This window comes from Mixophyes fleayi, chromosome 3, assembly GCF_038048845.1.
Source record: "Mixophyes fleayi isolate aMixFle1 chromosome 3, aMixFle1.hap1, whole genome shotgun sequence".
Classification (NCBI taxonomy): Eukaryota; Metazoa; Chordata; class Amphibia; order Anura; family Limnodynastidae; genus Mixophyes; species Mixophyes fleayi.
This window is the reverse complement of record NC_134404.1, coordinates 165,661,445-165,686,890: the sequence shown is the minus strand read 5'-3', so window position 1 is coordinate 165,686,890 and position 25,446 is coordinate 165,661,445. Positions and strand designations below refer to the sequence as shown.

Sequence of the window (25,446 nt, the reverse complement as noted above, 5' to 3'; positions counted from 1 at the left end):
TGGGTTTGGATAGTAGGGTTTTACTTAGTCAAGGTTTCCTTCCACCCCATATGAAATGGTTACAGGAAGATTGTAGGGATGTCAATATCCGGTGTGCCACTGGTACCAGAAGCATTTGAAATAACTATAGGGCACGAAGAAGTACATAAATTTTAATAGCCTGGATTATTCCCACACAAGGAATATACATTGGGTGCTATTTGGAAAGGTCCAGTTGGATGCAAGCTAATAAGGGCGACTAGTTCGAGTGATACAGCCCAAAGTAGTGTTTAGTGATGTTCACCAATGAGAAAATAGTTTAAAAGCAGATGGTGTGGCCTTACTTTTTTTATTAAAATTATTATTATTATTATTATTATTATTATTTATACTTTATTTAAACTGTTTGGGGCATATTCTATTGTTTGAATAACCCGCGGCGTTAAAACTATTACCGTTACTACGGTAATAGTAAGCTGGATTTCAACTCGCAGATCCCTGAGCCGCGAGCTGAAATCCAGCGAGAAAACTACCGTAATAACGGTATTTACGCGTAATGGCAATAGAGTGCGCGCCGCGAGATTTTTGGCTATAACGCCAACCATTGAATATGCCCCTTTGTCTTCAGTCTGATTCAGTAAATTTTGGTGAAAATCATGCAATGTAACTATTGAAAATACTTAAAATCATTCCTACATAAATGTAGAACAAGGAGGCACTTGAGTATATCTGAGAGAGAAAAAGCAAGCTCCTTTTTGTTTTCTTCTGTATATATTCAATAATTTCTTCACTACACTGCAGTCGTTCTACTCTACATCTATGGCTACCACATACTATTTTTTTTTTTTTTTTTAAATTGTCAAGTTCAATATTCATGTTGTTCCTCCTACTGAATTTTCACTGCCTGTTTGTGCGCTATGATTTCCAATCTGTAACTTTTCTTTATTTTTTTATTATTATTATTATTATTATTATTATTATTATTATTTTTATATGTCTGCAGTGCCGTACATAGGGGAATAGCCAGAGTACACATTTCCCAAATTTTAAACAATGAATACACGATACATAGTTATACAATGAACAAATAGCTAAAAGTTAAGAGTACATAACTATTTGTGCAAAGAAAAAAAGACATACAGGAGAAATGTATGCATACATGGGCATATATAAGTAGAGCAATAAATGGTATGGATGCAATCGGCAGAATAAATCACATGGCATACGGAAAGAGTTCCGCATAAGGCTTGACCAGGACAATGAGGCAGCCGTTTTATTTTAAATTAAAACATGCAAGTAAGTTGTACTGTTCTATTAAGTTAATAGGGTGATGGTTTTTAAGAAGTAAAGCAATGTAAGAGACCATAAAGGAGAACTTCTGTTCTATATTTCTTTACATCTACTCTTATTTTAAGAATTAATAAACAAACAAAACAGGATTCTAAGTTTTATAAATGACTATCCATATCTCACTGTTTCTGTGCCATTAAACGTGTGATTCTGAATGCCTACTTGGCCAAGTAAATAATTTAAGGAACAATTTATACTTTATCCAGAATTCCTTAATTGAGTATTAAATAATGTTTTTATTTTACAAGGCTATTATCTTTATAACAGGGAACATAGTAACACCTCTTGGCTCCACTTAATTTAGGAGCTATGTGATGCTGTGCTTTGTCACTTGTGACAAGACGTAACATTTGCGTCCTATGCGTTTTGGGGTTGGGCTCTTTTCTGCTCGCCTCAATCTGGAACCCTGCTGTCATTCCCAGCCCCTGGTCCGAATTAATTGACCACAAATCCCCATGTACTCCTTGTGTTAGAGGATTGGCTGTCATATGAAAAGTAGGCTGTGGTGTATTAATAAACTTCTATTACATGCCCTCCTGCAGACTTTTTCTATATGAGCCAGTACTTTTCCCTCAAGTAGTAGTGCTCCATTCCACTATACCCAAGAGAAGCAGAGATCTGCTGAGACAGCAGGACTCCCTAATAGTGATCCATTATGTGCAAACATGCTTGACGTATATCAGTTTTTTATGGATCCTAATACTGCATGTAGGTCTAGCACTGTTTTGATGGTTTTTCAGCAAGCATGGAGGAAGCAACGTATGTACTACCTCATAGAACAATATTTTCTTAAGGTTCAATCTACTTCTATACAGAGTCGGAGGAACTGCTCTGTGCAGCTGTTTGGTTTTTTTTGCGTGCTTCTCTGTTTTTAGTCCCTGATGAAAAATCGCAAGCCAAAATCAATAAAGCTCAATAAGTTCAGGACCGCATTTTGAAAGTCATACCACTAGATAGCGCTGTTTGTTGTAAAAATGCTTTGGAAGATCAAATTGTACAAGTATTTTTATACTGAAGCATTGATTTTGTTGAATTTAATATTAATTTTACCTTATGTCAGGAATAAGCCCCTCTAGCTACTCCCCGATTAGATATCTTATCATATATTCCAACAATCGTACAGTATATCCCCTCTATTTTGTCAGGAAACCGATCCTGAACCTCTTTATCAGTCACAAACCGCCCTCTGTGCGCTTGTGACTTGGAAGCTTACTGTAAAGGAACACACAGGATTCCAGCCCTAATTTCACACTCTCCTCTTCCTCTAAGGCTACAGGTTTCGCTGGTCCCTTTCCCAACACAGACGCATGCTTCACACTACTTAGCATTTGCCACCAACTACGAATAAGGCCCGTAGCAAACCTATGACTTAATCACCCAATTGCGCACACTCTGTGCTCTGGTAGCTAAACGGTTAACCCTTCACACACTGGTTTCTAAAGCGTTAATCCAGCCAAGCAATCTATCTCTTCTAAACAGGCAATGAATTTGTTTTAGAGCAATAAGAACAGAACTATTATTTTTTTATTTTTAATATATAAAACGTACTATGCTTACAGAGAAGAAAAAAAAAACAGTTAAAGTAAAAAATTGCAGTTATAAAAACAAATGGGATGAAAGTACAGAGCATAATTTGCTTATCATAATCTGTATGCCTAGGGTAGGCAAAAAAGATGCACAGTTCTTCAGTTAGATTGATCCCCAAGAAACTGACAACTTGCCCCTTCCCATCACAGATGTTTTTAAAGTAAAATTAAATGGGACATTCTTCACAGGAACCTGCTAATAGGGGGGCAGGGATGTCTCCTGGGTGTCACTATAGTTTTCTCACAAATATTCCCAAAGTTTTGACCTTTTGGGTAATTCTTCACAGATATATCCCAGAGACATAACTCCGCCTTCAATAAACGGGTCCTAATCTCCCACACATTTAAATACCAAACATGATGGAATTATGACCATGTAACATACCTTTTCCAAATATATGTGATTATAGCTGTTCCTGGGTACCACCAGTACCTGTCATTCACAACCCTGGTGTGATTTCTGCTCTTCAGTATGGAGTGCCGCAGACAGATTTCCAAACATATAAAATTTGAAGACTTCTTCTTTGAAGTTCATATTTCTATATACTTGTATAGTCCTTCACATGCTTTCCTTGGCTGCAAGATTCTCACCTAGGCATATGGCGCTCTCTCTAATTCACACCTAATGGTTCTATGGTGTTTACACTACCTATTGAAAGTAAGTCAAATAGGAAGTGAAATACAGGATCAAAACAATGGATGTCTAGGATCTGCATATCTTAAGCTGATCTCCTCACACAAGTTTTCTTCAACCTAATTACCTCCTACTGGGCTAATTGTTTCCTTTTTAAAAACATTTGGTCAAACATTTATCTGAGTTGAAGATCAGGTTCAATGGTTCCTATGCATCAATGCAACATTTTATTTGGGCCCGACATTCAATATTCTATTTCATCATATCCGATTTATGCTCTCATCCTGACACCTTAATATAAACTTGTTCATTTTGAATATTTTTCTTTTTAATTTTAAATCTGTATTACTTTCTATTTACCAGAGAGCTACAGCCAATATGTTTGTACTAGTGAAGTTTTTGAAATATTACCTTGCCATTAAGTTATATTGTATTTTTTGTTTAGTCTCTTTCAGATGACTCATTTGACAGTAACAAAAAATCAGCTGTGCTTGAAAATCTTGTAAGGCCTAAAGTAAAAAGGATCAAAAAGAAAGATCCTTCCCCATGGTGGACTGCTGATGATGACTCTGATGATGGAGGTATTTGACACTACGCTGTTCTGATTGGCATATTAGTGTGCCTTTGGTTTTATCCTTCTTTTTTTTTTTTTTTTTTTTTTTTTTTTTACTTTCTGTGACCTCATATTTTAAATTATTTTGGATAATGTCTGTAGTTTGCACAATTTGTCTCATGGTGAGATAATATCGAAAGTTGTAGAGCTATTTACAATATACAGTACAGTTCATCTATGGGAAATTTTGATCCAGTATGTCTAATCATGTTTACTTGTAAATAATATTGGGTTTATAATAAAAACCCAACCTTTTTTTGTATGTGTGTAAATATATAAATCTCACACATCCAGTTTTTAATAACAGTTTAGTCAATAAATTAACAATTTATTTATGGTGTTTGTAACTTCTAAACATAGTCTCCCTTCAATCCATCTTCCCCCAAGACTGTTTGTGATGGACATATTTTCGCAATAGTTCCACTGATTTCTGTGTTGCGTTGTTCTAGTGTTCAGCTATCAATTTATGAACTAACCTTAAGATCTCTGTATTTTATGATAAAAACAAAATGTAGTGCCCACCTTTTGAAAACACAGCATAAAAAAAACCAAACACACTCATCTGAATTTTTGGTGAACTTACAGGGCATAGTTTTTAGTTCTATCAATGAATAACAAATTGGCCCAACCTAGCATTCATAATTTGAATTGGAAGCTTATTATTTTTCAACTTTTTTTGGAATAAATGGGGAAAATTGTATGGGTTCTGTTTTGCCAATGTTGGTTGTACTTAGGATTACTATGCCAGAAATTGTTTTGGAAAAATCCTGTAGTTTTGGATGCATCTGAGGATTCATCAAAATGTTTTCAATGGGTGAGAAGTGTATAGAAGAATAAGTCAAAAGTACATCCTCTCGTTTCCATTCCATTCATTGCAAACCCCTATTAGGTGAAAATTGACCTGCTGCTTCCATTAATGCTTTAGTGGAGGATGTCTTAGCCTACTAGTGAGATGTCAATAGTTCATCTGGTTTGTCTGTAATCTTTAAAAATGTAAAGAAAGCGTCCACGTTCAACTCAAAAGTAGTTACAGCAGGGTGGCTAAGTGGTTAGCACTTCTGCCTTTCAGCACTGGGGTCATGAGTTCAATTCCCGACCATAGCCTTATCTGTGAGGAGTTTGTATGTTGGTCATGAGGTTCTGTGGGAGCATAATATTCACATTTACCAAGGGCCACATGTTCAACTAAAAGAACACTGTTCAATGCCCATCAGGCAAGATAATCCTCATGGCGAGGGGGGGAGTTGATCATTACTTCTTTTGGGGCCATGTCCATTGGCATTTCTCAGAACAGTTAGTGAGTTCAAAATTCCTTTGTGATGGTTTCCTAGGGTGAGGATCGAGGGGCCTTATCTGAACTGAAGATTTCCTACCTGTGGGGACTTCATTCCATGTTCAGCAGTAGTGGTGCTGGTTTATCTTTAAAGTAAGTGTGTGTGGAGGGTGGTTAAGGGTGTCCCAGTGGAATGCCATTATTAGTGAGTATCACTAAATAAGGATAACTATGCCACCTTTGTTGCCACTAGTACAGTGGAAAGAAATACCTGATTCCTTAAATAAACCACTCTGCTAAACTAACCCACTCTACTAAATGTTTAAGGTTTGATGAACACAATGCAGAACTCAAGAACATAGGAAAAGTTTGAGAGGTTTCAACTATGGAGTGTTTGCCGAGTTGCTAGCAGAAGGAAATGTAGAGAACTCCAGGTTTAACCCACTCTATGCCTCTATTCTACATGGAAATTATAAAGTGGTATTTGAATACTCTTGGTCTATTGGAGTTTTCTACAATATTGTTAGAACTCACTGTGGCAGTGGAGGGATATATTCCCAGTGGCACCAGCAGCAGTTGAGAACATCTATTTTTCCTTACAAAGTATTAAGGATTTTTTGAGGCTTCAGATGTGGGCAGCATACATATTAATAAAGTGAATACAAAGGTTACATTATAACCTAATTGTTTTGACCTTTCTTTATCTTTAACCTGGAAAAAATATACCTTTATAAAGGTGATCTAATTAAAAAATTGCTGTACGAGTAACTTGTCCATCATTTCTATATGGCTTTCTCTTGGTCATGTATGTCTCTTAAGATGGATTTGCACTAGTTTCTATTTTCTGATCTTGCTCCACTATGTTACTTGTACATATCTCCAATCATTTGACTATTTCTCAACAGCTCTTCAGAGATTTGTCTCCTTTGTACTTAAAGGCTTTATCTGAAATTTCCTGGTGGCTCTTACCTGTCAAACATACATTAGATCTGTAAAGTACATTATAATGATGTAGAGAATACAAATTGATCAGTAGAAAGCATTTGGACTTAAATTAGATATAGATAAAGCTATATATTATATTATATTTTTTTTTCTTTAAATTAAGCCCTAAGCCAGCGTCAGGTCTCCTTTTGGCTCAATAGAACAGAAGTCTGCACTGCTTGTTTTCCAGTGTTATAGTATCCGTGTGAAACTTATGGTCAAGATACAGAAGGGTGATGTGTTGCCATGTTTTTCTACTATTACATATAAGACAATGTATGCCCTCCTGTAAATTAAGGATATAAGTCCCCAAGGTGTTCCTTGACCATGTAAAGACATGTCTGTAAGTTGTGGAATTCCAAAGGCACTTAGACTACACAATAACTTACAATAGAGAGTGTAATACACCGATTTTCCCACTAAATGATTAAGGATTGAGCTATATTTATAGAGATTATAAGCATTACTTGTGTATTCTACACCTATTGAGGATGCCTTATGAGTTTTTGGGCTTTTAAATGTCAAAACACATGCCTGTGTGTATTGGCCAAAAGAAGTCAAAGATGTGCTCCAGCAGATTTGAGCAAATAGTGATACTTCAGCAGGGTTTATGATGGACTACTTGCCCAAAGCTCAGAATGCATAATGGTTGCTGTATTAATATATCCTATTTATTGTGATCTTTTATTTGGTGCCACAAAATGTTAGAAGCCCAGTACATGAAATTTACAGTAGTATACAATACAGAATGCAGCGAATCATAATATATTATACAAAGAACAGACATACACTAATTAACAGTTTATACTACACATAGATAACTTTATTGCAGATCAAGTTAACTACTGGACAATGAGTCAGAGTAATGGTAATGTCCAATGTGAAGTAGTCCTGAGCTCAAGAAACAGGGCTAGGGAAGCAGGCCTAGAGGTACAGAGGGTGATGTAATAGTAGAAGAGGGTCCTACTTGTGAGCGTTTACATCCTAAAAGAAAGGGGGGGGGGAGTGGCACAGGGTGGGGGAGTGGAGGTGATAGTAGAGGCAATGGAGATAGGAGGAAGGATGATTGGCTTGAATAAATAAATGAGTTTTAAGGGCACGCTTGAAGCCTTTGAAAGAAGAGGCTAATGTGAGCAGCCCAAGTGATGTCCTGGAGGCTCAAGTCAGAAGAGGTAATCAGTATGGTAACGAAGTGGCGGTTACTTAAAAGTTAAAACTAATGTATCTTTGGATCAAATACGATGTAGACGGACACATGTCCAATAAGGACTAAGTAGCTTAAAAAATGATCCAGGCAGTGTTGATTTTTATGGCTTTAGGTCCTGTATTTAGATGTTTTTTTCTGCCATGTAACAAAGATAAGAATGTCATTACTTTTTATTACTTGTTTTAATCCGCTACCAATCTGTCCTTGTCTGTAATTTATTTATTTTTTTTTCTCAATGTCTGTTTTTCTCTCTTGCTCTTCAAGGACTTCAGCCAAGGTCTTATTTAAAACAGAAGAAGCAACAGAGCAACCCATCAATTGTTCTAGATAAATCTGGATCAGATGATAAAAAGAAACCAGTTACAAGCTGCCGTATTGGTACTTTTTGTTTGGTGCTTGTTAATAATATACATTATTTTCCCATAAAATAGTATTAAGTGTAGTGTCAGATTTTCATCCTGGTACGTCCCAATTTTCTTACCAGGAAACCGCTAAATTCAAAATGCTCTGGCTGCATAACATTAAAGTGAGTGTGATAAATGTTTACATTGTAGTGATTCTGTTTTCAATATGTGGCATTCCCCATTCACTTTCATGTTAAGCTGACTGAGTATATCCTTGTTTTAGAATGACAGTTTTCTGTCCAGAATGCCCATCTAGCACAGCCCTGGTATTTAAATGTCTAACACATAGCATTTGTGTTTATATTGAATTCTGTGTGGTAGTGATTGGGTACCTTGGAACTGAATCAAGCGATTCCCTGGCACAGATCCACAGATGATAAAGGACCATACAAGTGGCATCTTGCGAGGATGCTTTATGACCTGTTAGACATTGAATTGATTGTCAGTTTTGAGATTTAATCTTTAGTAAACCACTGGAAGACAAGTGCTGGCCATATTGTATGAGGTCTTGTCAGTTTGGCTCCTCAGGCTGAGTGGCTGGTTTACATCTGGTACAACTGGGGCCTGTTATTGAGAACATAAGGTGACTACGTACCTAGGTCAATAACTGCATTTATCAACATGTCTGATAATGATTGGATTAATTTAGATTTCTAGGCAGTGTGCTTCTGGCCTAAGATTGCAGTAATTCTGCAATGTTAATATCTGAGTGTGACCAGCATAATAATGTTTTTGGGATACTTGCTCCTAAAGATGGAAATAAATCCAGTTTTAGGCTTCTAAATTATTAACTGTGCCTTTATAATGTTTCAGTTTTTTCTACTTGTTGTGATTTTTGTCTTATGAGCAAATACTAAATGTCATTTTCTTGTAATACCCTTTATCCAATTGGCCCTACATTCTACTTTCCTGTCCTGTATTTTCCTTTCCTAATCCCATTTTTATGTAGTAGAGCAGAATCCTTGTAGTTCATCTCTTAACAGGACACTGGATAAATGCATAACTCAGAAATCGTACTACAAATCAAAAAGAGAGTCTTTCTTAGATCCCCGAGAGGATCCTCTCTCATCTGACAGTCCAGAAAACCCTGATGGTAAAATATTTGTTGAAACATTGGCTGTATTTTCTTTTTTTTGCTTTTGTTTTTCTTTAATATATGTAACAAAAAATAAAATAAAAAAACTGCAATCAAATGCTCACGCAATTTGCATTAACATAAGTTATTTAAAAATACATAAATGACACAAATTTCATATTTGACTGCTCCATACAGACTATAATAACCATAACAGCTTTTAAGTATGAAAGTAAAATTATTACTGGATTACTAAATTTGCCATTTTCACATTTTCAACATCAGGGACATAATTTGACATGTTTTCCGTCAACCAAATTGTAAATGATTGACGTAGACAATTCGAGTATGAACTGGGAACTGCAATTGCTCCACATCGGGTCTCACGGCTGAGTGATTTCCTCTCTTGCCTTAAACACATGAAATATTAAAGACAACGTTTGCTTATTGCGCAGATGTCCTGTCACAGCAGACCCCTAGAGAGGCTGACAATTACTGTATATTAAAGAGAAGAATATAAGAGAACAGCTTCAATCTTAGTCCATGTTATTGCATCTCTTGGACATAACGTTCTAGTTAATGAGTCAAACTGTGCAACTGACCTAATGTTCTGTACAAAATCTGCTGAAAACATTTCTCATTTTAACAAACAGACAACATGTGAGACACTGCCATTCTCCATAATATTAATATTCTACAACATAGCACATATAAAACATACTTTCCAGTTTCCTCTTGTGCTGTAGATCAATCTCCATTTGGCTGCAAATTCTTCCTCATTAGGAACATTCACAGCTTACAATGCCTTACGTTTTACAATTGGTCTTGTTTAGAATCAGGACCAGACCCCAAAGTAGGGATACACAGCCGGATTAAGACCCTCATAGGGCCACAGGCAACATACATGTACAATATAAGCAAAACATTCCTATAGGAACCATCTTTATCAAGGTCCCCGGATTATGTCACAGTGACATGTGCAGTCCCAGAACAATAACACTTGGGGTCCCAGAACAATGGTACAATAACACTTAGGGTCCCAGGACAACGGCACACTGACACTTGATGTCAAAGAACAATGACACACTGACACTTGGGTCCTAGAACAATGGAACAATGACACTTAGGGTCTTATAACAATGACACACTGACACTTGGTGTCAAGGAACAATGACACACTGATACTTGGGTCACAGAACAATGACACTTAGGGTCTCATAATGGTACACTGACACTTGGGGTTCCAGGGCAACGGCACACTGACACTTGGGGCCAGATCCACCAAGCTGCGGGCCCGAAAAAGTGGGGATGCCGCCCACGGCAACCAACCAGATTCCAGCTGTCATCTTGTAGAAAGTACTAAATAAATGAAAGCTAAAATCTGATTGGCCACCACAGGCAACATCACCACCCCCCCAAACCCGCAGCCCAGCAAATCCAGCCCCTTGTGTCACAGAACAATGACACTTAGGGTCTCATAATGGCACACTGACACTTGGTGTCAAGGAACAATGGAACACTGACACTTGGGTCACAGAACAATGACACACTTACACTTGGTGTCCCAGAACAATGACACTTAGGGTCTCATAATGGCACACTGACACTTGGGGTCCCAGGACAACGGCACACTGACACTTGGTGTCCCAGAACAATGACACTTAGGGTCTCATAATGGCACACTGACACTTGGGTCCTAGAACAATGGAACACTGACACTTGGGTCACAGAACAATGACACACTGACACTTGGTGTCCCAGAACAATGACACTTAGGGTCTCATAATGGCACACTGACACTTGGGGTCCCAGGACAACGGCACACTGACACTTTGTGTCCCAGAACAATGACACTTAGGGTCTCATAATGGCACACTGACACTTGGGTCCTAGAACAATGGAACAATGACACTTAGGGTCTCATAACAAGGGCACAGTGACTAGTGGGAAATCCCAGGATAATGGCACAAAGATAATTGTGGCTCCATAATAAAAAGTAAAAAGTTGGACATTTACTGATTGCTTAAAAATTGTCTCATCTTTTAGGTGTGTAGATCTGTAGGGAAAAACAGGAACAATATAATCTGTGCTATAGTGGACCATCATTAAGATGCCCATAGTTAAAAAGATTCACATATTGGATCAATTTTGTCACAATATTTTGTCTCAATGTACAGGAACAGCACTAAAAATGCAGATTTTTTTTAACACAATGTTCTGATGCTTTTCCACACTTCAATATAAAAATAAATTAATGGATGGCTTCAACTTCAAAAGCCACCATAAATGTCTGATTCTCCAGTCCTCTAATGGGATCTATTGGTTTAATAATTTTTTTATCATCAATCGTTTTTATTGAAAATTTTTTTAAGTAAGTGGGGGGTACAGAAGAAAAAAAAGGGGGGGGGGAGTTCGAACACACCAATATAGCATTTGCAAGTTACAGACAGTATACAATTTATAGTATTCAGTTTACTGTGGAACTTTAAACTAACTCACCAGACCTGGCCTAGGTCTTGGAAAACCCGACATAAACACTCAATCAGGGCGCAACTATTGACAAAGAACTACCAATAGCAGGGGGAGAAGAAGAAGGATTATTTACTGGAGCCCCACCCCCGTCGGTCACGTAGACATGCTATTCAAACCATTTCATCAATGGGGAAGATGGTCTCATTGAATAAGGGACATCTAGTGTTTCCATTTCAAACGCATACTGGACTTTGGTTATTACCTTTGACAGAGAGGGGGGGAGCGGTGCTCTCCATGCCTGGGCTCTGGCGGCAATAAGTATATGATTAAACACATAACAGGCCTGTCTCGGGACATGAGGCGGATATACCTGGAAAAGGGCAATCTCGGTGGTCTGAGGAAGATCCAATTTGATCACTCTCTTAGCTAGGTCAAATACCTGAGCCCAGAAAGAGCGCAAAACCGGGCATGTCCAAAAGATGTGAAGCAAATCCCCAACCAACGAGCATTGTCTCCAGCACAGCTTAGACTGGGAGGGCCACATTTTATGGATTCTAGAGGGGGTCAGGTAAAGTCTATTAACTAGCTTGATGAACATTTCAGTGTGGTTTAAACATTTGGACATGCGAAAAGCATTTACATAGACTGCCTGCCACTGATCCTCTGTGAGAGCTATCTGGAGATCTGATTCCCACTGGAGTTGGCTAGAGCACTTGGCTATTGGCTCCGGGGAGGTGAAACCGTACCAAAAGGTGATCCCAGCTCTATTATTTCCTTTCGTAAGTTTTGAGAGAGTGGCTGGGAGGGCCTGTAGGGACAGATTATATCTCGAGAGGGAGGATATCCAGTGTCTGATTTGTAGGTATTTGTAAAAATCTCTCGCAGGTATATGGAATTGGTGTTGGATTTGCATGAAAGACATCAACCCCTGGTCATCAAATAATGATCCTAGGACTACCATGCCATTCGCTATCCACAGCGACAAATTTACATCCGGGATCAATTTAGCCAAAGCTTTCAATGACAGGTTCTTAGTGGAAAGAGATATGGCAGATGAGTTCACAATCAGCTTATCCCAGGCCCTTAACGCGTCAACAGCTAGCTGGGACAGGGACCCACATGGTGGGCGCCACCGTCTAGGCTGCCAGAGTAGATCCTGCAAGGGGAGGCTGTATTTTCTTATGAGATGCAATACACATATGCTTATGTTCTCTTAACATATGTATGTTTTCAGCTATGATTAGTGTTTATATAGTAGTTCATCCAACTTCTAACATTCATTTAACACTGTTCTTACCTAAGGTTGTAATGCACAGCAGCAGTTGCATGCAGCATTTGCAGAACTTCAGGATGGCACAGTCTTGTGTGATGGAGTATGTTTCCCATGCACTTTAATTTGTGACTGTGGAATTAAGTTGACGAATGAACACAACTTTTCTAGCTGAAGGAAAATAATTTGAAATGCCACTTTACAGTGCGGTTTTCAACAATAACTTAAAAAGTGCAATTGTACTGTGAAAAAGCTTGCAGTTACAGATGAAGAACAAACCATAGATAAGCATTTATACATTGTAGAGATGCTGATTTGCAGGGCAAATAGAAGCTTTGCAAATATTCATGTACTATGTGTGCATATTAATATATCAGGACCTTACTGCAAAAGTAGGTGTAAGTATGGAATTCTGCAGACCTTTTCTCCAGAACTTTACTTTTCGTAATTGCCATATTGTTAACTTGGTGTACACATCAATACATGGTGCCAGGTAATGGACAGTTTTTTCTTGTTAACATGGAAAAATAATTACCTGCTATACAAGGGATAACTAATTCTGTGGAGTCAATAATCATACAGTAGTTGGTATTGTTGCAGTTTATGAATGATTTTGTTGATTTCTGCCCCAATAATTGCACTCATCATCATTTATTTATATAGCGCCAGCAGCCCGTAGGGCTTTACATTTGGGAGCAATACGGGGTAATACATACATACAGAGAGGTAAGAGAGCCCTGCTCGCAAGTTTACAATCTATGGGACAATGGTTTGATACACAAGGGTAAGTGTTACGTCATATTGAATATTTGCCCAGCTAGAATGAAAAGGTTACAGAGTATTTAGTGGGCTGTATGTTCAGTCACACAACTAAGTTGGTCGGAGGGTTGTTGTCTTGTGTTAGCTGTGTAGAGTGTGGTAATAGGGTAACCCAGGGAGATTAAGAGGGTGGTAGAGAATTATTATAAGCTTGTCTGAAGAGGCGGGTTTTCAGAGAACGCTTGAAGGTTTGAAGACTAGAGGAATGTCTTGTGGTGCGAGGGAGTGCATTCCATAAAGTGAGTGCAGCCTGAGAAAAGTCCTGTAACCGAGAATGTGAGGAAGGGATGAGAGTGGAAGAGAGATGCAGATCTTGTGCAGAATGGAGGTGTCGAGTTGGGAGATATTTTGATACAAGTAAGGAGATATGTCAGTGCAGTTTTTTGTTGATGGTCTTGTATATTAGTAGAAGAATTTTATATTTGATTTTGTCCTCCTCTACATTGGTTGCCAGTTTTTCAGAGTGACTCAGCAGACGAAAAACGCTTTGCAAGGAAAATCAATCTAGCAGCTTTATGCAAAATAGATTGTAGGGGCTTGAATCTGATTTTGGCAAGACCAGTAAGGAGGAAATTACAATAGTCGATGCAGTAAATGATGAATGCATGAATTAAGAGTTTTGCAGTGTCTTGTGTGAAATATGTATGTATTCTGGAAATGTGTTTTAGATGTATGCAGCATGATGTAAATATAGAGTTGATGTGGGGAACAAAGGATAGTTGCGAGTCAACGAGTACACCTAGACAGCAAGCTTGCGGGGTGGGATTTATGGTCATGTTGTTAACAGAAATAGAAATGTGAGGCAGGAAGCTTCTATTGGGTGGGAATATTATTAATTCTCTTTTTGAAAGATTGAGTTTGAGTTGGCGAGAGAACATTCGAGGTGAAAAGGCAAAAAGAAAGTCAGTAACGCGAGACAACACAGATGGTGAGCGATCAGGAGAGGATAGATACATTTGAGTATCATCCACATAGAGATGATACTGAAATCCAAAGGAGATTATCTACACCACTTCTCTTAGAAAACTAATAGAGAATAACAGAGGACCTAGGACTGAGCTTTGTGGTACCCCAACTGATAAAGCAAAGTGGAGGTTGTTCCAAAGACATTAACACTGAAAGAGCGATTGGATAGGTAGGATGAGAACCAGGATAGGACAGTGTTTTGAATACCTAAGGATTGTAGCGTCTGTATGAGGAGAGAGTGGTCAACAGTGTTGAGTACAGCAGAGAGATCCAGGTGAATTAAAACAGAGAAATCTCCTTTAGTTTTAGTTGTGATCAGATCATTAACAACCTTGGTCAGTGCAGTCTCTGTGGAGTGTTGAGAGCGAAAGCCTGATTGAAGAGTATCCAATAAGTTGTTTGCGGTAAAGAAACGTGTGAGGCGAGTGTAGGCTATTCTCTCAGGGAATTTTGGTGGGAGCTGAGAGCTGGGGCGGTAATTTGAGAGAGAGAGTTTGGGTCATAATTTTGTATAAGAATAGGAGTAATCAATGTGTGCTTGAATAGTGTTGGAAAGATACCAGTAGAGAGAGAGAGAGAGAGAGATTACAGATTTTAGTTAGAGGAGGAATGAGCACACGAGAAAAGAACCTACCAGTTTGTGAGGGTGTGGGTTCAAGAGGACAGGGGGTAGTGTTGGAAGATGAGTAGAGAGTAGAAACCTCTTCATTTGTGGTGTCAAATGAAGAAAAAGGGTGTTAGAGGATTCTAGGAAGGAATTGAGCTGATTTCTAGTCGAGGGAGATGATGCCATTTCAAGTCTGATCTTATCAATCCGGTCCTTGAAATAGGAAGCAAAATCCTAAGCACTGTTGTTAGTCGGAGGGTTTGGGGTGGGAGGATTGAGTAGAGATATAAATGTGTTAAAAAGGCCTTTGGGGTAAGAAGCCTGAGCATAGATGAGAGATTGTAAGTATGTTTGTTTAGCAGTGTCCAGAGCACTTCTAATGGAGTGGTAGGATAGCAGTATATGCTCTGAAATCATTAGAGGTACAAGATTTACGCCAGTGACATTCAACTTCACGAGTAAGTTTTTGTAGATTTCGTGTTACTTTAGTGTGCCACGGTTGACAACGAAGTCTACGCGGAATATGAAGAGTCGCTAGAGCCACTTGATAAAGGGCAGTTGCTAGGTTATGGTGAAAATGAGGAACTGCCATATCATGGGAGCAGAATGTAGAAATTGTGGATAGAAGGTGTTGGAGAGAGGTTGAGAACTGTTGAAAATCAATAGAGTTAATATTTCTGCGAATATGCAGAGGCTTGGAAGAGTTTGACAGCAGGGAGGTTAAAGAACTTATAGTACTCCAGTTTTCCCGAAATGCGCTACTGTGCATGCTCCAAAAACCTGAAGTTTGGCTTTTGCGCAGAGTCTTGCATGCAGTGAACGGACACATCTAGTAGCTGCTGGACCGGATTTAACATAATTTACAGTTTTGTGAGGATTTCCCCTTAAACAGTTATAGTCATAGGTACAGAATGGAGGCACCTAATAAGTATATTATACTTAATACTTATATTAAGTATAAGAGGGCCTGTCCACCACAACAAGAAATGTATCCTTCATGGACATACAGAGACTTGCACAGAGTGTTACAGTGCATACAAACAACCTGCACCTGCATGTATATATGTGAATTCAGAAACCTGTATATGCAAGACTGCAGAGTTTAAGCTTTTCAAATAGGCGCTTGCAAGTAGCTGCTGCTTATATAGTTAAATACAATAACAATCCTTTCTAAAAATGACTTCGCACTCACGCTAAATTGAGTTGCTGCGCACTGGTGGGCGGTAAGGAAATTTTACCATCAACAAAGATACAAAAGTGTTGGTAGGTATTAAAAGTTTGAAGACCCTGGTCTAGAAGAAAATTCCTATATGTGTAATAATCATGTAAAATTATGTGCAAAGTCTTAACCAATAATATTCACCCACATTTTCTTTGGAAGGCTTTTTGCTGAGGAAACTTTTAACACAATCTCCTGACTTTGTATTTGAAATAGTTTCCTCTTCAAAGCTGAGATTTGATCGTGTAGAGCTCAACCTTGCAGCTCTTGTAAATGCATTTAAAAACACTGTTTTATTTTTCTGACTTCAGCAATTCAGCTTCCATTTTGTGTTCAATAAACTCTCACCCTGCACAACAGCCAGATGATTGTAATACATCTTGAAATATGGCTGTTGTAGTATCATGTTATAGGAATGCTTGATGGGTAGATGAATGGTGTACATTACAGGGCAATCGTGGACAAAAAAATGTGTTGCTCTCTGCCATTAAGTAGCTATGTAAAACACACTGCAAGAGCTATAATGCAGTGATTTTTAATGGATGTTCTTGAATGTCTCAGTCAGTGTGCTGGCCTTATTTCCATCACAAATCCCATTTGCTGTCCATTACAGCTCTCCAACTAACCTTGCCCAGTTGTACAATTTTGCATGGAAAATCCTGTTCCTAATAGAGACTTATCCAAAATACTACTAGCAAATGCTTCAATCAAGGGAGACAGGATTATGAATACTTAAAAACCTGACTAAGAAAATATATTGCACAGTATGCAAAGCTACAGGTATATCTGCGACTGCATAGTACATGAGATGCATATGTTTGAGTAAGATGCACTATAAGCGTATCATGGGTAGAGGCGTCAGTCATCGTAATGAAGGTGATGATGATTGTCATCTGAATGTTGTGTATTTTGTTTGTGAATAAATAATTAAGAAAAGCAAAAAGCAGTTTATGCTTAAAGTTGGACGTACATCTACAAAATAAATATTCCCTTCCTGAGGGAAAAATAGCCTGTAAGATGAAGTCTAAATACTGTTTCATGGTATTTATTTTACAAATGGTAATGCTAATCCCTTTATTTTTGTTGCATTTTTAAATTTAGATATGTCACTATTTGTTTTCCATCTAAGAAGTAGAAGGGCATGAGGACAAAAAAATCTGTTTTATAAGAGGGCAATTTTTGAAACTCTTTAGGGTTTATCTATCAAAAACATGAATTTATTTGATAGTAATTCATATTTACTAAAAAAAAAGGTGGATGAGATGGCTGAAGGGAAGTAAAAAGCCAACAAATGGTTTACAAATGGGTTGTAAATGGCATAAAACTTATGGAAACTTTAAATTTTGGTAAAATAAAGCCATTAGGGGAAAAATTAAACTAAAAATGGCATAAAAATTGACACAACAAAACTTCAGCTTCATAAATTCTTATTACAGTCAAACTGTAATTTCTTGTTTTGGGTAAAAATTGGCCACTACATTAAAAAGTGTAATTAAAAAGAAATCCCCCTAAATATAGCAATGAAAACAAAAAGCCAGGTGTATAAGGCTGTCATATGGAAACATGTTTTATGGCTGGAACATTTATAGCCTGTGACCATTTCAAAAGATGCTGTGATTCACATTTTGCAATGTAAGTGTTGAAGTGTTAGAATGTGTATGGATACCGAAATAATCAACATTTCAGACCGGTACAGAAACTCTGCTGTTCTCGCAGTGCAAACAAAAAGGGGTTGTGTGACTAGGTGGGCTACATGCCTTTTGTACAAAGAAAAAGTACTACTTTTTAAGGCACCTACCGTTACAATGCAAAATGTTGCTAGACGTTTAACTTGCCATCTGTAATGTTTAACAATAAGCATAATTATTGCTGGAAGCAAATGCATATTTCTGTGACAAATGCGTTTTCTGAAGCTCTGCCATATATTCTTGTCTCTAGGCATTCCTTTTTTTGTATTGTGTTTATCCTTAGATCTTTAGGTGTGTGGGTGCATTTTACTAAATATATAGAATTCAAACTGTAACGGGAATCGTAGAGTGTAAACTTTAACATAACTGGTAATGCAAGTTTTCACATTCATTGGGGAAGCGGTGATAGAATAAGGGCAGGAGAAGGCATAAAAGGATAGGGGTGGGGGGGTGGTAAGACACAGTAGTTTGTAGATATGAAGGCCAGGATCTCAAGATCTCTGAGCCAGGGGTCTGGTTTAGAGGTTAGGCTAGTTGTGTTTGTTTCCAACTTCATTAATAGTATGCAGGTTCAGTGTCATTGAAATTAAAATCTTAAACCTCAATCCCTTCTATAATTTTAGTTGCAGGATGAAAATAAGAATTGTGAAGCTATTATGATGAAATGTAATGGAGATGTATCAAATACAGATGTAAACTACAAATGTAAAATTTGATACATATTTATCAAAATACAAATTATGAAACCGAGGTAACATGCAAAATGTAAAAATCATATTCTTCTGTAGATATCGCTGTGACCAGCAGGAGCTTTATGAAATCGCAAAGCACATCTCAGCCCATTGAAGAAGTTGAAGAAGAGGAGCACATTGAGGAAATGCAACGATCGATAGATCCTCTGATTACATCAATCGAGAAGGACAGCTTGGAGATTGATGGTGAGCATGCATTAACTTTTTAAATAAAAAATGGTGAGTTTGGGTATATTATCCCACACAGTAATGATATGTTGGCCATAATGCTTATATTAGCATACATCAACCAGCCATAACATTAAAAACCACTGACAAGTGAAGTAAATAACATTTATTATCTCGTTACAATGGCACCTGTCAAGGGGTGGAATATAATAGGCAGCAAGTGAACAGTCAGTTCTTGAAGTTGATGTGTTGGAAGTAGTAAAAATGGCCAAGCATAAGAATCTGAGCGACTTTGACAAGGGCTAAAATTGTGATCTAGACAACTGGATGCAGTGGTTAGTACTTACCAAATTGGTAAAAGGAAGGACAACCGGTGACAGGGTTATGGATGCCCAAGGCTCATTGATGCGCGTGAGGAGTGAAGGCTGGCTCGTCTGGTCCAATCACACAGAAGAGCTACTGTAGCGTAAATTGCTAAAAAAAAAAAGTTAATGCTGGCTATGATAGAAAGGTGTCAAAACACACTGAACAGTCTGCAGCAAGCAGCAATGCACTGAGTGTCCATGCTGACTCCTGTTCACTGCTGAAAATGCCTACAATGGGCATGTGAGTACCAGAACTGGACTATAAAACAATTGAAAAAGGCCTGATGAATCACATTTTCTTTTGCATCATGTGGACAGCTGGGTGCATGTGTCTCGTTTACCTGGGGAAGAGATGGAACCAGAGTGCACTATAGGAAGAAGACAAGCCGGCAGAGGCTCTATGCAGTGTTCTGCTGGGAAACCTTGGATCCTGGCATTCATGTGGATGTTACTTTGACACATAACTCCTACCTTGTTACAGAACAAGTGCACCCCTTCATGGCAACTGTATTCCCTGATGGCATTGTCCTCTTTCAGCAGGATAATGCACTCTGCCACACTGCAAATATTGTTCAGTAATAGTTTAAGGGACATGACAGAGAGTTCATGGTTTGGCCTCCACATTACCCAGATCTTAATCCGAAGGAGACCCCACCTCTCAGCTTCCAGGACTTAAAGGATCTGCTGTTAACATCTTGGTGTAGGACACCACAGGACACCTTCAGTGGTCTTGTTGAGTCAATGACTTGATGGGGCAGAGCTGTTTTGACAGCACAAGAGGGACCTACACAATATTAGGCTGGTGGTTTTAGTGTTGTGGCTGATTGATGTATATTTTAATGGACAACACGGTGGCTTAGTGGTTAGCACTTCTGATTCACAGCACTGGGGTCATGAGTTCGATTCCCGACCATGGCCTTATCTGTGTGGTTTGTTTGTTCTCCCCGAGTTTGTGTGGGTTTTCTCTGGGTGCTCCATTTTCCTCCCACACTCCAAAAACATACTGGTGAGTTAATTGACTGCTATTAAATTGCCCTTAGTCTCTCGATGTGTGTGTGTTTGTGCGTGTAAGTTAGATTGTAAGCTCCAATGGGGCAGGTACTGATGTGAATGAGTTCTCTGTACAACACTGCGGAATTAGTGGCGCTATATAAATAGATGATGATGAATGGGAAGATCACTTTTAACTTGATGTCCACTTTCCTCCTCCACCTGACTTGTGCATGTGTTTGTGTACGTACAGAGTTCAAGGCTCTGTCTGCTAAACTACTTTTGTAATTCCTCTGCTATAGAACCACAATTACTATTAGGCATTTTAACCTCCCAGGCTTGCCCAGTGTCTTGCACTTTCACATATTCTTCTCTCTTTTATGCCCATATGTAAATTTTGTAATCGTATGCCAGATGTTGACACAAGGACTTGCACAGTTTGGAGAGCTTTTATCTCAACTTCTAGATACTGTCCACCTCAATACTTTTGTATTCTTTCACTACCTGTATATTTTAAAAATATTGGATGTTTATTGTTTAAATAATTTTGTCTTTGTTCATTTAAGGATGTTGAAATTGGGAACTGTCAACAAATCGTATTTATAAAATGTAGCCCTAGCAAGCTAAGCATCTTCCTGAAACTGAAATTAATATCCATTTTTTTTTGCATTTCATTTTCTACTTTAGAATCTGTTGTAGCATCTGGACCAAATCAAACCCTCCATGGGGTTGGCCTGGATACTTTAGAAGAACAGGAAGAAAAGGAAAGATTTTTTGCTAGGCTTGAAAAAGGTGCTTCATCTACAATTGACTATTCAAAGTTAAATAAAGAGCTGGATTCTACAGATTCAACACAGCTTACAGCTTTAATATGGTAAAGTATTGATTTTGGTAAACTGTGACTAAATTCAATATTATAATATTATCGTACGATAGGCAGACTTGAAATGGCAACATTAGAGTATTTTTTATTTTTTTTATTTTCTTTATAAAATCTGTACTTTGTATAAATGCATTTTACCAGGTGGGAAGGGAAGTGTGCATGGATTCCTCTTGCCGATGCACCAAACTGAAAATGCCACATTACTTTTGCAGAAAGTGATACATAAGTACATGTTGACTCCTCTGTTCCAAGCTTTTAAATCTAATTATTTTCATTTAAGGGCCACATAAATGCTATAACTGTTTGCAAGCTAAATATTTTTAAATCCATTGCACAGTAATAGAACAGAAGGAGCAGGGCCCTCTTTCCTTGTGTGCTCTTTCTACTATTCCATCACTCTCTCTACCTCTTGGCCTGCTTCCCTTGCCCTATTTTCTTAAGCTTCGGCCTACTTCTCACTGCTTTCTACCATCACTTTCACACATAGTCCCAGATATAATTTGATTTGCATTACCATTTTACCTGTGTATATGTGTTGTTGTTTTTTGTTGTTTTTTTTGTTCTTTCTGTATCATGTTGTGTCATGCTCACTTTTCTGTATATGTCATGTATGGCGCTGTGGACCCTTAGTGGTGCCTTATAAATTAAAGATGATGATAATAATAATAACATCATTGTTCTAGTGCATAACAATGTACCCATACTATATAATTTTTTTTTTATTTTAGCAATGGTGACAATGCTAAAACAGAAGAAGCTGAAAATAAGGAGTTGTCAGGTAATTCTAGAATTTTTGTAAATTGTGATAATGAAGTAGAAAACATAGTTTGTTTGTGGGTTTACATGTATAAGACTTGGATATATCCTAATTTCTGGACTAATTATTAGAAATGAAAGACAATGAGCAAGCCTCTTGTCCTTTTCCTATTGTGCTCCTGGAGGAACCAATAAGACTTCTTGCCATTGTTCTACCAGTGTACAAGTTGCCACTACCTCTGAGCATGTCAAGGAATTTTTGAGAACACTGTAAAACAATCACTGGGGTTCTTAATCTCTACAAGGCACTTCCTTTTCAGATTGTTCCTTCCTCCTTTTGTCACCAGTCTTCCAATCAGCTTTTTCTTTTTTCTTTTAAAAGCATGTTAATTTTTAATAAGCTGTACATACTTTTAGGCTTTCCACCTTTTTTTTTGTTACCTTGAACACCTTTGCAGAGTGAGTAAAAGACAAATGAGACAATCCAGCGCTCATATACCTTGCCTTGCCTATCATACCAAAATTCTTCTTGTATGCAGCCAGTTTTTAAGACGGCCCAGCAATTGAATACTGTGCTAATTTATGTTTAGAGTTAGCTAGTGGTTACTCTAAGATCAAACGCCTCTGAGCCTAGGTCTTCTTTGGTAAAGTGGCTTTAGACTTGGATATGGTTGCCACCTTCTAGGGGAAATATGCTGTTCTTGTCTCTGTTATGTCAGTCAGGATGAACATAAAGTCCAATTTTTACCACACGTGACCATAAAATACTGACCCTAGTGGCAGTCCTGAACTTGGGTTGACTAACAGGGTGGCACTCAACGATTTTCTGTGATTTTTAAATTTTGATTAGTTATGTTCTAGATATTCCTAGTCATTCTTTATTTTCTTTGACAATGTGTTTTGGGCTTGATCTGGAAAAGATGAACAGGTAGGGGACTAATTCACAATGGTGTTCATGATTGCTAGCATCATGGCAAAAATAAGCTTTTGATATAGGTAACAGTGTTTAGTCTCCAAAGTCACCTTTTAAGCGAAGTCCTTGTGGAATCACTCCTACTCCATTGTTAGCTGCAGGACCAGTGAAGTGGAGGTTAGTGAAAACTCCGCTTCTAGTTTTCTTATTTTTCCCCGTTCTAGCAAGCTATGTTTTGGAAATTGGGAATTCAGCTTGTAAAACTTTTTAAATTTGCAGTTCTGGCAGTTGGGTTTGTGGTTCTCTTCTCTTTAGTGAATGCCTCTCTCTGGATGTTGCATTTGGGAGGAAAATGGTTGATGCATTGGTAATCGAAAAGTCATTGTTTCTCTCTCCATGCTAAGACTTGGTGCTAAATTTATTTATTTTTGAAAAAGTGGAGATGTTGCTTATAACAACCAATCAGAATCTAGTTATCATTTATTTAGTGCTTTCTACAAAAGTTCTTAATACTGCTGATGGAGAAAAATAAATGTTTTGCTTGTTATTCTGCCAAGGAGGGGCACAAATATATATTTTCTTGAATATCTTCAGCGTGCTTTAGTGGTTTTTGTATTTTATTTTTGTTTATTTTTTTTTTGCTGTCCTAAATATAAAATAACTAGAATCTGGTTGCTATAAGCAACATCTCCACTTTTTCAAACCCGCAGTTTAGTAAATATACCCCTAAGTATCTTTTCAATTTATTATATATTTAAACAACCACTGTGATTTGTAGTGATGTAGTTTGTTTTATAGACTCCTCATCATTAGTTATTTATATAGTGCCATTAATTCCGCAGCACTATATAGAGAACTCCTTCACATCAGTCCATGCCCCATTGGAGCTTACAGTCTAAATTCGCTAACATATGCACACACAGAGAGACCAAGGTCAATTTAATAGCAACTGATTAACCTGATTTTCTCTTTGACAAATCACCCCACCTATATAATCATTCCGTTATGCATACTCCCAGGTATAACGATAATATGCAGTGTACAAAACTTTTGCCACGATTAAGCCTATAGTGAAACGCGTGTCGGCGTCTTGGCATGCATGCTGCTGCTCTGCTTAAATATAATTTATGTTCTAGCTTAACAAGGAGTTGGTGTTTAAAAGGCTACATTGCTTACCAGTAATTGGGTGTATTTATTCCCTATATACAGTATGCCTGGGAGTATGAATGCCGAATTGATTGTATATGTGGGGTGATTTATCAAAGAGAAAATCAAACTTCTCTCAGCCCAAGACTAATGTGAAAAGGAGAAATTATTTTACTGTATAATCAGTTTGAGATTTAAGCCAGGTTAACATATGTCACCCAAATATTAGCCCTATATTTATCCAACTAAATATCATGTTTGTGGATTTATTGAAACCTTTATTCCCATACCTCTTAAATTAGAAGTGAGATACAGTATATCATATGGCTACTGAGTTACAAGATCAGTATAGGAATACATTTAAACCTTTGGTCCATCTATAGAGGCTGTATTCCTGCTGAAATATCAATAAATTCTGTTACTCACCTCTTTCTGTCAAACAATAATATAAACGTCTATAAATATATACACAGAGATTCTGGGTATACTAATATATGTTTTTCCTTCATCCAGTCTAGGGGACACTACTACCATGGGGTTGTCTGAGTGCATGGAGTTGGCACTTAAATAGTTAACAATTAAGCTTGCTGCTGACTCCTCCCCTCTGCAACCCCACAGACCTCAGTTTTGTTTAAGTGCCCAAGGAGTTGTGCTGTTTAAGTACTGAACAAAAAAGATATACAATCAGCCTGCAGGCAGTGACAGCCAGTATGTGACTATAACTGTAGTCTCCTGATGGGTCCGGTGCTGCCTCTAGCATAGAGCGCAGGGACTTTTGTCCGAGGAATGACAATTTTTAGGGAAATACCAAGTCTCCCAGTGAGGCGGAAGGGGGGACTTGGATTTCATCTGAGCACAGATTAAAAGGCTGCAATGCAAAAGAAACAAAGGAGAGCTATAATAACAATATTTGCTATAATAAGCAAAAACCTCCAGTGAGCAAGTAGGATAATCCTGCCCAAAGTGTACAAAAGCCTCCAGTGCAGGGAGTGTAATGGAGAGCCCCTCCACCCCTCTTCCTGCTGATTGGTGTGCTCCAAAGGTGGAAAAATTCAGCTAGCGTTTACTTCGGACTCCTGACTGAAATAACGGTGAATCCATCTGCTGCTGGCTTCCCTTCTTTGACAACTGCAGCTAAGATATATATATATATATATGTGTATTTACAAAGGGCATATAGGATTATAAGTAGACTCTATCTGCACTTAGGTCAATTCTTATGAAGAAATGTTATACCTGTACAAAATGCTCTGCCAAATTACCTGTGGGGTAAAAAGACCAGGGGCTGTTAGCTGCTGAGGACAGTTTCACACTGTGCGCAAAATAC

The 25,446-nt window shown here is 38.0% G+C and overlaps 1 protein-coding gene across 3 annotated transcripts in view; it reads left to right on the top strand.

The window, feature by feature from the left end:
* The window catches only part of CEP162 (centrosomal protein 162), a 145,279-nt gene that overhangs the window by 4,321 nt on the left and 115,512 nt on the right, over positions 1 to 25,446 (top strand). For all 3 annotated transcript variants that reach the window (XM_075202714.1, XM_075202715.1, XM_075202716.1), the window contains exons 3-6: positions 3,995 to 4,130; positions 18,935 to 19,084; positions 21,109 to 21,295; positions 22,033 to 22,082. In XM_075202714.1, coding sequence (XP_075058815.1) covers positions 3,995 to 4,130; positions 18,935 to 19,084; positions 21,109 to 21,295; positions 22,033 to 22,082 — 523 coding nt within the window. The remainder of the gene's footprint in view (positions 1 to 3,994; positions 4,131 to 18,934; positions 19,085 to 21,108; positions 21,296 to 22,032; positions 22,083 to 25,446) is intronic.